Source organism: Trachurus trachurus (genome assembly GCF_905171665.1).
Source record: "Trachurus trachurus genome assembly, chromosome: 5".
NCBI lineage: Eukaryota > Metazoa > Chordata > Actinopteri > Carangiformes > Carangidae > Trachurus > Trachurus trachurus.
In genome coordinates, this window is record NC_139896.1 from 1573666 (window position 1) to 1590618 (window position 16953).

The following is a 16953-nucleotide window of genomic DNA, read 5'->3' on the forward strand; positions in this document are numbered from 1 at the left end:
GAATGTTGCTTTTTTTGCAATATTCGGCCGAATATATTCGGTTACCGAATAATCGGTGCATCCCTAGTTTTTATACGTCAGACGGTGGCAGAGGAGTTCATCTACAGGTCTGAAGAACCTCTAACAGGTCTAAAAGAACCTCTAACTTGTAGATCTACAGGTCTGAAGAACCTCTAACAGGTGTGAAGAACCTCTAACTTGTAGATCTACAGGTGTGAAGAACCTCTAACTTGTAGATCTACAGGTCTGAAGAACCTCTAACAGGTGTGAAGAACCTCTAACTTGTAGATCTACAGGTGTGAAGAACCTCTAACTTGTAGATCTACAGGTCTGAAGAACCTCTAACAGGTGTGAAGAACCTCTAACTGGTAGATCTACAGGTCTGAAGAACCTCTAACAGGTGTGAAGAACCTCTAACTTGTAGATCTACAGGTGTGAAGAACCTCTAACAGGTCTGAAGAACCTCTAACCTGTAGATCTACAGGTCTGAAGAACCTCTAACAGGTCTGAAGAACCTCTAACTTGTAGATCTACAGGTCTGAAGAACCTCTAACTTGTAGATCTACAGGTCTGAAGAACCTCTAACAGGTCTGAAGAACCTCTAACTTGCAGAGCTACAGATCTGAAGAACCTCTAACAGGTCTGAAGAACCTCTAACAGGTCTGAAGAACCTCTAACTTGTAGATCTACAGGTGTGAAGAACCTCTAACGGGTCTGATGAACCTCTAACTTGTAGATCTACAGGTCTGAAGAACCTCTAACAGGTCTGAAGAACCTCTAACGGGTGTGAAGAACCTCTAACCTGTAGATCTACAGGTCTGAAGAACCTCTAACAGGTCTGAAGAACCTCTAACTTGTAGATCTACAGGTCTGAAGAACCTCTAACAGGTCTGAAGAACCTCTAACGGGTGTGAAGAACCTCTAACCTGTAGATCTACAGGTCTGAAGAACCTCTAACAGGTCTGAAGAACCTCTAACTTGTAGATCTACAGGTCTGAAGAACCTCTAACAGGTCTGATGAACCTCTAACGGGTCTGAAGAACCTCTAACCTGTAGATCTACAGGTCTGAAGAACCTCTAACAGGTCTGAAGAACCTCTAACTTGTAGATCTACAGGTCTGAAGAACCTCTAACAGGTCTGAAGAACCTCTAACGGGTGTGAAGAACCTCTAACTTGTAGCTCGGCTGCTGCTCGGCTGCAGGAGGAAGTCTCTTTGTGACGAGGCTGTTGCTCAAACGTACGAGACAGAAACCAGTCAAATAAAACCAGAAGGGGGCGAGGGGAGTTAAGGGGTTAATGATGTTCGGTCTGTGGAGTCTCTGTCACTAAAGTAGCTGTGTGTGTCTCAGTGTGTGTCTGTGTGTCTCAGTATCTGTGTGTGTGTGCGTCCAAGTGTCTCTATTTGCTGTTTGATGCGTTTCAGTGCGCGTCCCCTTCAACGCCAGGGCTTCTCTCTCTCTCTCTCTCTCTCTCTCTCTCTCTCTCTCTGTCTCAGTTTGTGTCCATGTGGTCGTCGACGGCGGCGGCGGCGGCTGCTGAAGCTGAAGCAGCTGAAGCAGCGGCGGCTTCGGGAGCTCCGCCCAGCGAGGCCGAGGCCTGAGGTTTAGAGGAGGAGGAGGAGGCGCCAGCGGTGGCGGCTGTGGTGGTGGCCGTGGCGTTGTCCTCGTCTCTGCGCTGGTAGAACAGCACGTAGGCCGCTTTAGTCTGCAGAGGGACGACAAGGACACGGATCGAGTTACCGCCAGAGAAAACAGAGAAAACAGAGACACCCGACACCGAGAAGAGGAGGAGGAAGAGGAAGAGGAGCTTCATATCTAAACATCACACTGCTGATGGAGCAGCTACAGTGGTTTATAACTAGGGATGTGCACGGTTACCCGAGTACCCGGGTACCCAAGTAGGCAGTCTGCTATCCGGTTATGAATTTATTATCCGGTTAACCTAGGATTAAAAAAACGTCTCGTTAGAGCAACAGTCTAGTGTCGGATCAAACTACATCATCATGCCGTGGTTCAGCTTTTTGTTGTGTTAAACAGTTTCGGATCAAGAAACGTGATTTTCTGTTGTGTAAAGGTGTTTTTGGATCGAGCCTCGGACTTTCAAACCTTTTACAAGAATCTGTGGTGGTTCCCTCGGAGACGACAGGTGTCATCAAGTCTGTTAGAAAATCTGCTGCTTTCAGTTTACAAACATCCTGAAACCTTCAGTTATTTCCTGAGACGATGCGAGGCAGAGAGGACCGAAGGCACCAACATGTAGTGGACTAATAAATAAGCACCACTAATGATTAAAAAAAAGAAAAGAAAAAAAAGGTTTTCTCCTCCGAGGCCGCGGCATAAAGATGCTCATCTGCCCCGTATGTGCATCTTCAACTCCATCTCTACTCTTATTATCCACCTGATATTTAGTCTGACGACGCTGTGTGTCAGTGATGTGACTGTCTGACGGACAGAGAGCATTTATGCACCGGCTGAGCTCTGTCCGTCAGACATGACCTCATTTTAGTTTTTATTACAGTAATCGGTTACCCGGGTAACACCAGGTTAGGATACTCGGTTAGGAAATTATTCGAAATGCCCATCCCTATTTATAACTCAGATGATGTCATCAGGGTGTGTACTCGTTCCACTGAATCGTCAAACACTCACACATCCAGTCACATTCATCCTGAGGAGAAGTTGTTCTTGTACCTTATATTTGACCTTTAACCAGTTTGCTTCTATTCTTTAAAAAAAAATTGTAATCCATTTTCCAGGACGTGTGGGAACCCTGAGTTACTTTTGTTTTTGTTGCACTGTCATCACTTTATTCTTAGTCTATCCATCCATCCATCCATCCATCCATCCATCCATCCATCCATCCATACATACATGCATCCCCAGCTTCTCCAACTCACCACAATCTGGTCTTCCGAGGCTGAAGAGACGCTGCTGTCATCAAAGTAATACCACTTCCCGTCCACCTTGTTCTTCCCGTAGGCCGTGTCTGTCCCACAGGAGGAAGTGGTTGTTAGTTACAACAGCTGCTGCTCCACGCTCACCAACAACAACAACAACAACGGACAAACTTTTTCTAATTGTTTTATGTTGTTTTTCACATGACTGTAAACTGAATTTATGTTGAATGTTTATCTTGAATTTTCACACAATATTTATTTTCTCTCTTTTTAATTGTTTTATGTTGTTTTTTCATTCTGTAAATTAAATTTATGTTGAATGTTTGTCTTTTGGAGGACCACTTGACTTGACGAGCCCTTAGGTTTTTTTTTGATTTCTCCGGCACATTTGCTTTATCTACTGTATACTTTGTATGTCTTTTTGTTGTTGTTGTTCCACTTTTTTTAATATGCTGTTTTATACATATTTTATGTGCTAATAAAATACAATACAATACAATACTCATAAATAAAAGAAGAATGAACCAACAGAACCGTGAAGTGTGAAGCACTTTGTCATATTAAAGTTTAATCCATCACAGCAGCCACCTGTTTATATGTATGTGTGTGTGTTACTAGTGACAACCACCTACGTTAAAAACAACCCTAAGGTATTAATATCTGGTATCTGTGTGTGGTGTGTTTGTGACTTCCTGTTAGTTTCCGGTGCAGCAGAAACAGAGTGAAGTTGAGATACAGATACAGATACAGATATAGAATGAACTCACAGTGGCCTCCTCCCATCCCTCCGTAGTGGTTCGACACAGCGATGAGGTCGTAGACGTACGGCCCGGCTTTAGGGTCGCACACAAACTCAGACATGTTCAGATCCCTGGAAAAACAACAGAAATACCACAATGTTGAATGTATAAATGTGTAACAAGTCACAAGTCATGTAGTTAACTATCACAGTTACTCCAGAGCTTTTTAATTAAGGTAAAAATGTAGCATAGCCACAGGAAAAATCTTGCTTAAAGGGACAACGAGGAGTTTCTATTTGGTTATAAAAAAGTCTCATATTAATGTGGATGAATCTCCGTTACCACTTGTTAATGGTCCATTTTAGATAAATCTATGGTTTTGTCTCTATGGTTATTTTATTATTATTAGTGGTGGTGGAAATGCTGGGCGAGCCGACCAGCGTTTCTTTACTTTCGGTTTCGTGGCGAGTCATGAGAATAACGCCGCCGAATCTCCGTTTATGGTGGGAACTACGACGGTATGTGATCGTCTTCCAACCTCTGACTTTAATTCTTGATGAATGAAAACATGAGTCTGTCTTGCACCGGTCAAAGAATTTCACGGTGCGGAGGCTCATAAATGTAGTGTGAAAACACTTCGCTTTTCCAAAACTCCTCATTGTCCCTTTAAACCCTATTCGCACAGGATTAGTTTTACCTGGGCACCTCTGGTAATATGTAATAATTGCGGAGGACGTCTGTGATCTTAATCCCGTGCGAATGCGCCATGTTGTCAGTAATTTGTAAAGTAAAAATTCCCCCGCAAATGACCTGCTATATTTCACCAAATTTATTTTACCTTTATTTTACCAGGCAAATTGCTTAAGATAAAAAAAAATCTCTTTTACGAGCACCAAAGACTGACGTCCCGTGGTAAAACTAGTCCCGTGCCAATCTGCATCTCAGTAATTGCGCCTTTTTCTACTTCTTCCCCGGTTGAAACATGGAGGCAGGAAATTATGAGCTGCAATTTTGACACAATTTTAGGTGCATTCAAGTAAAAATACAGACTTAACTTATCCCGTGTGAATGCACCGCAAGAAACACAGACATGGGGGGGTCATTTACAAATCACCAGACGTCCCCAGGTAAAACTAATCCCGTGCGAATAGGGCTTTAGTTCCTCCTTCAGTGTAGCCTACGTTATACACATTATTTTCAGTTCATCAACCGTTTGGAAAAAAGCCGTTTATCACTACATCTCTCTGCCACACACCACTGATCCAAACAACTGATGGTGGAGTGATAGCTACAGCAGTTAGGGAGAGAAGTCCAAGTCATTTGACATATTTGAGCATTTTATTTAAAAAAAACGCTATCGTTACTGTACCTTTCCTGGTAATTAACTCCGTTACTAACTCAGTTACTTTTTGGGGAAGGTAACTAACTAGTAACTAATTACTTTTTTAAAGTAACGTGCCCAACACTGCAACTGATAAAGCTAAAAACCAAATAAATGCAGTGAATGAGGCAGCACTGGGCCCACAGAGTAAATTTAGCATCACAGAAGGGAATCACAGTGAGTATTATGCACTTTAAGTTGCATTTCTATATTTTAATTTAACAAGCGTTTTACATAATAAACGAAAGACAAGTCTTTTTTTTTGCACTGATCCGAAAAACGATCCGATCAGTGAGTTTTTTGATTCATTGCACCCGTAATAAATACACACTGTACACTACACAAACACAGAGAGAGAGAGAATATAAACAGATATAAACAGTGGATTCCTTCAGAGTCACAGAGCAGGATGAGTCAGCCTGTTCTCACACACACTCACACACTTCATAAATGTTTCTGTGCTTCCTGGTTTCTCATGGATCAAGTTCCTCACAGGTTTTAACGTGCGGTGCCAAGTCTGAGCCAAGCGGCCGTTGGTTCTGACGCAACTTCTGCTTTTTTACGACACACAGGAAAGTTCAGATCAGATCTGGTTTATGATTCACACCCTGAACTCACTGAGACTGAGACGAGCTGCAGCTTTTATCTCTACGGCCTCGGGGTGAGGAGACACGGAGGAGACACAGGGCTGATTGTTCTCTTTAGAATTATTTCCTCATTCACAACTTTAAACCAGTTTGTTGAGTGTGTGTGTCGCTCCACAGCTCCCTCTAGTGTCCACACATCCTCACACTGAGCAGCAACATGACCAGGAAGATTAATCATGTGTAATGATACACGGTAGCTACATGTACAGCTCTGGAAAAAATGAAGAGACCACTCCCAAAATGATCAGTTTCTCTGGTTTTACTATTTATAGGTATGTGTTTGAGTAAAATTCAATTACCGTATTTTTATTTTACTTTTATTGGCTGAAAATGACTAAACTAGTCTAAATAACAAAAATATCAAGTCTTTTCAGAGTCATTTTCAGCCAATAAAAGCTCTAAATGACAAAAAAAAAATTCAATTTTGGGAGAAATGTTGTCGGTAGTTGATAGAATAAAACAAAAACATTTTGAATTTTACCCAAACACATACCTATAAATAGTAAAACCAGAGAAACTGATCATTTTGGGAGTGGTTTCTTGATTTTTTCCAGAGCTGTATGTGTTTTTATTTCCAGTCCAATGTAATAAAGGTCTGTTGTTTCATATCTCTGCTGTTGTACATGTTGTTTTGTTACAGGTTGACAGTGAAAACTAATACTGGCACATTTACAGTAAGGTCAGTTAATGTGCTCTGTCCCTGTGAAAATAAACTAATAAAAGCAAAGTTAAGTGTGATGGAGAGAATTGCATTCAAACTAACGAACCAAACTGATATTTTTTTAGGACAAACTGGTCAAAAATGTCTCAGTTATGTCTAAGATAAAAGATCAAACCCTTTAATAGAAAATGTGTTTCCTTATTTCCAACAGCAGCATCTTTAGGTTTTTATGTATGATGGTTATGTTGACTCTGCTGTCTGACTTAAAGCCTAAATCCTCCCTTTGTCATGTCATGTTGTGTTGTGTGTCTTGTGCCCTGTTGGCGCATATGTGTGTGTGTTATTAAAGTATCATTATACTTAGAATCTGAAATAAATATTTGTCATTGGAGGAGACATTTTCTGAGGGTAGAACTCCTAAATGTTGCCACGTAGGAAAGCCATAACGAGGAAGTGGCTAAAACTAGAAAAACCTGCGGTGGACGAGTGGATCGACATCATTTAGGACATTTTTAAGACAGAAAGAATTACGGCACAATAATTGTGCCAAAAGACTTCAACAAGGACTGTTTTTGAAAAGATGGATCATCATGTCACATCGTTTCTCTAATCCCATGTTTTACATCCTTTCTCCCTTTTAAAACCTTTTGTATATGTGTTTTTTTAGTATCACAAATGTGCACCCCAGCATTCCTGTTCTAGGGAGTTCAGTTCTTAATATTGTATTTTATAAATTTCACCTTTTATATTATTGAGGGAGGACCAATCATTCATATCTATATATTACTATGCTACGTGATTCAGTTGTAGTTTACAGCTGAATGGACGAGAACGGTGGATTGTTGTGAATGATCCTGTGAAAATAAAAAGAAACTAATAAATAAATTTAAAATAAGCCCTGATGACTCTGCAGCTGTGTGAGTCTATGACCCAGGTGAGGGGGCGGGGCTTATTAGCGCCGTACCTGATGGGGAAGTCGACCACGGTGTCCAGCTTGTCTCTCCAGCAGCGGTTGTAGGAGAAACGCTTCAGGTGGACGACCAGCAGCCGAGGCAGCGACCACAAGTCAAACTTCTTAGTGGCCTGTTGGTGTTTCTTACAGGTGGGACAATACCTGCAGAGAGACACACGTCAGACACATGGAAGAAACAATACAACTGCATCTTTTACATTTCATCATGCATACAAAAAAAATGTTTAATTTTAACATAAATTAATTGATGTCTAATCACTTCCATGTATCTTTATTATTATTTTATTTGGTCCAGTCATACAGGAAGGAAGCGGCTACTGAGATAAATAAAACATGTGGGTGGAGTCAGATTTTTCTCTTTTGTTACTTTATATCTTGGTAAAAATTTGCAGCGTTTGTTTGCCTTCTACTTGGGAAATACATTTTATTTTATTTAATCAATTTGAAAATTTAACACATTTTGATCCATCAAATGGAACTAGTTTAGTGTTGACATATAGTGTTGGCTTGTTTATGGTGTTACTCAAATAAAAAGTTGTTTGTATTCCTTTATTTCAGTGCAACATGAGTTGTTTTGTTTTTCATCATCAGTCTCTGTATTTCCCTCTAAAACAACTCTGTGTGGTAACGTTGTGTTATTATCTCATAGCGTGGTGAATGTGCAGCTCACAACTTGTCCACCAGAGCGTTGTGGAGTTGTTGGATTGTGTATTTGATGAGGTTGATGAGGGAAACCAAGAAATCCCATAATGAGCCTCCGTAGCGTAGCTCTGAGCAGCTCACGGCTCTGCTCCGCCGTTCTAAAAATAGCTTGCACCGACAATTAAAGGTAACTAACCTACTGCTAAGACTATAGGGATTATGGTGATGGGCCAATTTGCCAAAATGTTGAACTATCCCTTTAAATACAAGATAGTGTGATGTGAAACTGTTTTTTTTGTGTATAAAGTAGCCTAATGAATGTAGAAGCACATGGTTTCTTGTTTTTTCTTTTTAAATCGCGGTATTGAAAAAGTATCGAGAATCGTGGAAATTGACTGGTTTTGGTCTCGACTACTGGAATTGAAGCCTCGTGGAGACCGGACTGAACCGGACCGGACTGATCCTCACCATGGGTCGTGTTCTCCCAGCGTCTCCATGGTGGTGAAGAGCTCGATGCATTCCCTCAGAGCCACCGTGGCCTTCTTCTTCTGCGGCTGCAGCATGCTGTCGTGCTTCTCGTAGGCCTGGCAACGGCAACAACAACAAGATTATAACACAGATATTTATTCAAACACCGTGCGTGGGCGTGGCATTGTTTGGTGTGGCCCCTGCTGAGGTGGCGATATCTAGGGCACAGTCGGATGCCATCGCCTTCTCATCCCTACTAGCTAGGCGCCTTATGTTGTGTAACTGGAAATCAGTTAGGCCTCCCACGCACAGGCGCTGGGTGGTGGGGGATGTAATGGCGCATTTGAAACTTGAGAAATTGAAACACTCAATCAGGGGATCAACCCAGAGATTTTACAATGTCTGGCAGCCGTTTTTGAACTACTTTAATCTGGAGTTCCCAGCTAGGGACACTGAGACTACTACTACTTAATTGACTCACAATCTCTGTAACAGGTTTAAATCTGTACGCTTTATGTTTACTTTCGGTTATCGATGTCATTATATTTATTTTTTTATAAATTTTTCATTTTATACGTGTACGTTTATGTTGTTACTGTTGCTCTATTTTTCATGTATATTGTGACTGCGGTTTGCAGCCTTGTTGACTGTGTTGTATGTATTTGCAGTATAAAAAGCCAATAAAAATATTTGAATAATAAACACAGTGCGTGCGTGTGTGTGAACTTCCTGTCGGCAGCAGACAGACATCGATGAACATCAACCCACTGACCTCTGCTTCCTGCTCGTCGTAACACAGCTTCTTGGACTCCGAGTCCCAGTCGATGGCCACGGTGGAGTGAGCTGCAGACGGAGGAGGAGGAGGAGGAGGAGGAGGAGGAGGAGGAGGAGTCAAGAAGAGGAGTCAGCACAGAGAAGCTGCACACTGCAAAAACTCAACATCTTACCAAGAATATTTGTCTTATTTCTAGTCAAAATGTCTCATTTCTAGTCAAAACTAATCTCATTCTACTTAAAATAAGACTCATCACATTAAAAGTAGCTTGTTTTTAGACACTTTTCACTTCTTTCAAGCAGATTTTCACTTGAAATAAGTAGAAAAAAAAATCTGACAGTGGAGCAAGTTTTTCTTTCTTATTACAAGCACAAAAAACTTGCTTTCACTGGCAGATTTTTCTACTTATTTCAATTAGAAAAAGAAGAGTTCCCGCACACATTGCCAACTTGCAGAATGTATTGTATTGCAACGTTTCGGTGCTAGACCTTTTTCAAGCAAACATTTGCTTCGTAGGATTGTAAAAGTATCGAGCTGCTTGAAAAAGGTCTAGCACGTTGCAATACAATAAATTCTGCAAGTTGGCAATGTGTGCGGGAACTCTTCTTTTTCCTATTTGGACTTAATTGTCACCCTCCGACGCACCTGCCAAAGAAATAGATGTGCGAAGATTTTTGTTTTTTCTACTTATTTCAATTGAAAATTAGTTTGTAACAAGTAAAAAATATCTAAAAACAAGTAAATTTTTAGGTGATGAGTCTTATTTTAAGTGGAAAGAGGTTAGTTTGGACTAAAATTGAGACATTTTGACAAGAAATAAGACAAATATTCTTGGAAAGACTTTGAGTTTTTGCAGCAGAGATTCAAACAGTGAGGGGGAATAAACGGATAATTTGACTCACGGTTCAGTTTGAGCACGTTTCCGTCACAAGGCAGCGGGCTGATGTTGGCCGTCCCGTAGGAGTTGACGATGCTGAAGGTGAAGAGTTTGGCTGGAGAGGAGGAGGAGGAGGAGGAGGAGCAGTGCTTTGCTGCGTCTCCTTTAGAGCCGTTCTCCAGGTCGGACGCCTCCTCCTCCTCCTCCTCTGACTGACCGTTCTCTGGCTCAGGACTCACCTGGTGGTCCATGGCCTCCTCCTCACCTGCACACAAACACAACATCTCATCACCAATTTTCATATTACAAAAGAGAGCAATAAGGATAATCAACAGGGCTGATCATCGAGACTCACACAAATTTTTTTTTCATAAACCTACAGATCTTAAAATTTCATGATCTTGTGGACTATAAAACTGCTCAAATTATGTATAAAGTAAAGTAAACAGAAACTAAAGCTAACCACTGGTGTCTGCCCTCCTCCTTCAGTATCTCCATGTCCGATACAGTCACACTGTTTATGTTGTATTTTTTAATCAGTCCTGTAACACACACAGTGTGACCGCGGCACCGGCAGAGTGACAAGACAAGTTTATTGTTAATGTGCAGAGGGATGAAATTACAGCTCTTACTTTGGTCCTGACAGTGATTCCCGACATTTAAATCTGAGCTGCTTCTATACTGAAAAACTCTAACAAGTCAAACTGCAGGATGTGTTATTGTGTTAGAGGACTAATTTATCTGTCTAACCATCATAACTATGACACATGAAACTGTAAACACAGCTCATCGATCAAAAAAAATTACAGCTCGAGTGACTTTACTTTCCATCATTGAAAACACGTTCTTGAATGTAACTCGGTCAAAGTTACTGTGCGTTCACACCAAAAGCTTCCAAAGCGTCAAAAAAGCTCGAGGGTGGGCTTCAGACAAGACGGCTCCCAAATATTTTCAGCTGACATGTGCAATGTCATTTCACTGCAATTTCATATCAGACTTGTATGGGCTCGGAGGAAATCGCCCGTTACTTTGCTTAATTTTAAACTTTGACCTCCGAGTACCATGACGTCACGTGCATACCCTCTATTGTTATATATTATCATTATGAGGGGTGGGAGAAAAAATCGATTCACATAAATACCGCAATATCTTTTTTGACGATTTTTTAATTGATTTTTTTTTTTTTATATATTGTGCAATGTGCATTTGTTCTCCTTTTTTACATACAGAGAGTACAGGTTTTGAAAAGGGTTTAAGTTCACTTTATAATGGAGTATGTTAATTTATAGGCTCCTACAGTATCTGTGTGCAGATAAATGTTTAAAAATGCTAAAGACTAAAAATCTAGAAAATCTGCAATATCGAGAATCGCAATTTAAATCGAATCGCCATCCAAAAAATCGAATCGGGAGAAAAGCATATCGTCCCAGCCCTAATCATTATATATTATTTATATCATAGTGAATTACATATTATTCTATCATAGTGATGAGTAGAGACTGAGACGAGACTGAGACGCTCACCGTCGTACAGCCCGTTGGTTTCGTTGCAGGTTCCTGAGTGGTTGCTGCCGTTGCTGGAGCTAGCGCTGGCGCTGCACGACGCTCCGTCCGACAGCGGACTGCCGCAGCCGCCCAGACCGGACGACGTGGAACATTCAGGAGCCTTGCTGCAGCTGGCGAAGGAGGCCGAAGCCGAAGCTGAAGCCGAAGCTGAGGCTGAAGCTGACGCTGACGCTGAGGCTGATGCTGAGGCCGAAGACGAAGCCGAGGCCGATGCCGAAGCTCTGCTGTCACTGCTGGGGCTCTGGGAGTGTTTCACATAGCGCCTACAGAGGAAGAGGAGGAGGAGGAGGAAGAGATGAGTCAACTGTCAGCAACATCAAACCAACAAGAGAGAACTCACATGGAGAAGTGAAGATCTGTGGTTATAAGTTTTCATTTTCACATCACTGCTCTAAGTTTCCTGTCCTGAGATTCATTTAAAGGGACAATGAGGAGTTTCTATTTGGTTATAAAGAAGTCTGATATGAATGTGGATGAATCTACGTTACCACTTGTTAATGGTCCATTTTAGATAAATCTATGGTTTTGTCTCTATGGTTATTTTGTTATTATTAGTGGTGGTGGAAATGCTGGGCGAGCCGACCAGCGTTTCTTTACTTTCGGTTTCGTGGCGAGTCATGAGAATAACGCCGCCGAATCTCCGTTTATGGTGGGAACTACGACGGTATGTGATCGTCTTCCAACCTCTGACTTTAATTCTTGATGAATGAAAACATGAGTCTGTCTTGCACCGGTCAAAGAATTTCACGGTGCGGAGGCTCATAAATGTAGTGTGGAAACACTTAGCTTTAACAAAACTCCTCGTTGTCCCTTTAAAAGTTCTTTGTAATTGTAGTTTTAATAAGAGGTGAGTGAGGGTTAGAGGGTTAGAAACAGGGCGGCTCCTCACCCGATCCTCTCCAGAATGGTGTCGTACAGGACGTCGGCGATGAGGTTGTGTCTGGGCACGGTGATGAGTAAAGGCTGACCAAACAGCATGGTGCTGGTGGAGCTTCCCGCGTGTTTGGAGTGGCGCTCCCTGAAATAAACAGGTAGGTTCATCCTCTCGCTGTCCTCCTCCTGGACCTCATACCTGCAAACACACACACACACAAACACGTTAAACACATTAAAAACACACACTGTAAGCGACCACCAGGGGGGTTCTCGCTGCTGGTGGGATTCTATGCTGTTGTCTTGGTGCTCCGGAAACGGTATAGGGGTTATGAGTGTCGTCACACGCCACTTTCTGTGTTAACACACGCACGCCAAGCTTTACCAGAGTAGCCGCCGGGGTTGGGGAAATCAAAGAAATAAAGGACATGGTATGTAATTTAAATACAGTATGTTGATGCAACATCGTTTTCATGCGATTGTGTGCGTAAATGCAACTTTGATTGTGGTGTTTTGATTTGATTTGATTTTTATTTGTCTCAAACAAGCACATCAAAAGACAAACAATCTATGTAACAAGAAACAAAACAATAATGATACTGTGCAAGTTTGAGAAGAGGCTGAAAGAAGCAAAGCTTATCAAGTTCAGCCCCCCCTTACATTGTGATTCATGTCATACATCTGTAGTTCTATACAATTCAGAAGATTAAAAACATATTGCTTTAATATGAAATAAGATCATGATTATAAATAAAAAAAAAGAGTAAAATTAGCTGTCCAGTTCTTTATAACTGTCCAACTGTTTGTTTAGCCACTGCCAGAAGAGATGTGTGTGGAGCGGATACGTTTTGAAGCAAAGAGTTTACGCCCTTATATGGGTTGATGGCTACAATGAATTGTTTTTATGAGTGAAGTGTTGTTAAACCGTATGAATAAGGATGAGGAGCGGGAGTGTGTATTGAATTTATTGTGCAGTATGTTTTTGAATATTGGCAATTATGTAATTAAATCTTTTCATGTGTTTTTAGTTTCACGGTGCCAAAGAGGAAATAAAAGTTGTGCACCAGTCGAGCTCCAGCCAATGTGTCATGAATGCCGAGGGACCGTAACACACACACAGGGAACAGCTTCACACAGCGACCGACTCAACAAACCAGACTCACACAAAGATGTCGTCTTTCTCCATGATCTGGTTGAGGCCGTCGTCTCGTCTGTAGATTTTATGGAACCTGTGATTGTAAACATCGGCCACCACCATCTGCAGAGAGAGACGACGCAACGTTAAAACTTTTTATTTCCATTTGAAAACCAACGACGAAGGAAGAAGAAAAGAGAAAAGTGAAGAGTGGAGTGAAGCACGAACGTTTTCTGGAGGGATTCCACTGAGTTTGGACAAGGCGCTGCACAGGTCTGTCACTGAGCCCAGTTTGGGGACGACCACCCGATACTGCAGAACAACAACACACACACAGAGAACATCGGTATTAGACAGAGGTTTTTGATATGAGAAGCAGAAAAGGAAAAAGAAAGGAAAAATAAATAAATAGATTTTTTTTTTAATAAACTAACTTAATAAGTCAAAGATTGTCCCAATGTTAACTTGCTCAGCTGGCCTGATCAAGTTCTAAATAATCTGTAATGACTGTGAAAGACAGAGAAAAAATTTGTAAAATTTAAAAAAAAATTTAAAAAATCTTCCCTAATTTTTTTTTCCTAGAAAAAAGTGGTACAATTTCTAAAATCAAATCAAAAAGTAAAAAAAAATTCTAAAAGGAACTGGTAAAATTTCTCAAAAAGTTAAGAAAACTTTCTAGAAAGTGTGATAAAACTTAAAAGGTAAAAAAAAAAAAAAAAAAAAAAAAAAAAGTGGTAAAAATGTAAGTAAAAAGTAAAGTAAAAAGGTAAAAATAAATAAATAGATGAAAAAAATAAACTAACTTAATAAGTCAAAGTTTGTCCCAGTGTTAACTTGCTCAGCTGACCTGATCAAGTTAAGACTGAGACTAATATCCTTTTCTTTGTCAAACTATTTATGAATTTTGCTTATTGTTTAGTAGATGAAATGCCACGTGTGATATGCTGCAACCCAATTTCCCCACGGGGACAATAAATCGCTACTACTACTAAAAAACATACATACATATCCATAAATATAAGTGCAGAGCATACAAAAGTAGAATAGTCTTAGAATAAATAAATAGATAAATGAGCAAATTTATAAATTACTATAAAAGGACCAGGACTACTGGTACACACATCGTATACATCACATGTATATGAGGTGAAGGTGGGGGTGCGTAGGCAGGCATCGAAGAGTCATCAAATAGTCATCAAACAGTCATCACATAGTCAAATAGTCACCAAATAGTCATCGAACAGTCATTAAATAGTCAAACGGTCATCAAATAGTTATCAAATTGTCATCAAACTGTCAAATAGTCGTTAAATAGTCAAAACGTCATCAAATAGTCATCGAACAGTCATCAAACAGTCGTCAAATTGTCACCATACAGTCATTGAACAGTCATCAAATAGTCAAACAGCCATCAAATAGTCATCAATTTGTCATCAAATAGTCATTGAACAGTCACCAAATAGTCAAAACAGCATTGAATAGTCATCAAATAGTCATCAAATGGTCATCAAATAGTCATTGAAGAGTCATCAAATAGTCAAACAGCCATCAAATAGTCATCAATTTGTCATCAAATAGTCAAAACAGCATTGAATAGCCGTCAAATAGTCAAACTGTCATCAAATAGCCGTCAAATAGTTATAAAATTGTCATCAAACAGTCAAAATAGTCATCAAATAGTCATTAAACAGTCATCAAATAGTCAAACAGTCATCAAACAGTCATCAATGTGTCACCAAATAGTCCAAAAGTAATCAAATAGTCATTGAACAGTCATCAAATAGTCAAAACAGCATTGAATAGTCATCAAATAGTCATCAAATTGCCATCAAATAGTCAAAAAGTCATCATACAGTCATCAAATAGTCATTGAACAGTCATGAAATAGTCAAAACAGCATTGAATAGTCGTCAAATAGTCATCAAACAGTCATTAAATAGTCAAACTGTCATCAAATAGCCGTCAAACAGTCAAATAGTTATAAAATAGTCATCAAACAGTCAAATAGTCATCAAACTGTCATTAAATAGTCAAACAGTCATCAAATAGTCATCAAACAGTCAAATAGTCATCAAACTGTCATTAAATAGTCAAACAGTCATCAAATAGTCATCAAACTGTCAAATAGTTATCAAATAGTCAAACAGTCATCAAATAGTCATCAAACTGTCAAATAGTTATCAAATAGTCAAAACAGCATCGAATAGTCATCAAACAGTCATTAAATTGTCAAATAGGCGTAAAACCGTCATCAAATAGTCAAATAGTTGGTAAAACAGCAGACAGGATCAGAACTAGCACAACTGAAAGAGCCGATCCAAATAACTAATTAATGGTCGACAATGAGAGTAAAATCTATCGATGACCGTCTCAAAGATACTTTAGTTTGTTCCATTTTCAGGAAGGACATACACAGTAACACATCGCCTATCCGGGATGTTAAAGCTCGTGTCGAGTGAGACTGAGACGGACCTGTGTGGGTCTGGACTGGGGGTCCGACCGCACCAGAAACACCTCCATGGTCCGGTCCTTCTTCATGGGCAGAGGCAGAGTGAGGTAGCAGAACGGGTCGAAGGTGACCGACACCTTGGAGCACTCGGGGCACACCAAGGTGGATTTGAAGAGGCCGTGGAAAATATCGACTATGATGGAGTCGTTACGCAGGCGGTGGTTTGTCCAAGCCTCCTTGGCAACAATCTGTGGTTTCACAAAGACACAGAGAGAGAAAACTCAGTTAGTTAGAAAACTCACAACACAAGGAGAGGACGGTGGATCACGTGAAGCCTCAAAAGAAAGTTCTGAACCACACTGCAAAAACTCAAAATCTTACCAAGAATATTTGTCTTATTTCTAGTCAAAATGTAATTTCTAGTCAAAACAAATCAAATTATACTTAAAATAAGACTCATCACATAGAAAGTAGCTTGTTTTTAGACAATTTTTACTTCTTTCAAGCAGATTTTCACTTGAAATAAAGTAGAAAAATCTGACAGTGGAGCAAGTTTTTCTTTCTTATTACAAACACAAAAAACCTGCTTTCACTGGCAGATTTTTCTACTTATTTCAAGTGAAAATTAGTTTGAAACAAGTGAAAATGATCTAAAAACAAGTTAATTTTTAGGTGATGAGTCTTATTTTAAGTAAAAAGAGTTTAGTTTTGACTTTTTATACAATTTTTACTTATTTCAAGCATATTTTCACTTGAAATAAGTAGAATAATCTGACAGTGGAGCAAGTTTTTCTTTCTTATTACAAACACAAGAAAATCAGCTTTCACTGGCAGATTTCAAGTGAAAATTAGTTTGAACCAAGTGAAAAT

General features: G+C 40.1%; 1 protein-coding gene across 1 annotated transcript in view; it reads right to left on the reverse strand.

The window, feature by feature from the left end:
- Nucleotides 1–1134: 1134 nt before the first annotated feature.
- Nucleotides 1135–16953, reverse strand: part of usp4 (ubiquitin specific peptidase 4 (proto-oncogene)) — a gene marked incomplete at its 5' end in the record, with an annotated part of 30235 nt that continues 14416 nt past the window's right edge. The window contains 12 exons of the mRNA XM_083972355.1: nt 1135–1705; nt 2898–2986; nt 3665–3768; nt 7291–7440; nt 8410–8525; nt 9182–9252; nt 10087–10326; nt 11585–11889; nt 12516–12698; nt 13663–13757; nt 13863–13946; nt 16107–16331. Coding sequence (XP_083828481.1) covers nt 1493–1705; nt 2898–2986; nt 3665–3768; nt 7291–7440; nt 8410–8525; nt 9182–9252; nt 10087–10326; nt 11585–11889; nt 12516–12698; nt 13663–13757; nt 13863–13946; nt 16107–16331 — 1875 coding nt within the window. The 3' untranslated portion in view covers nt 1135–1492. The remainder of the gene's footprint in view (nt 1706–2897; nt 2987–3664; nt 3769–7290; nt 7441–8409; nt 8526–9181; nt 9253–10086; nt 10327–11584; nt 11890–12515; nt 12699–13662; nt 13758–13862; nt 13947–16106; nt 16332–16953) is intronic.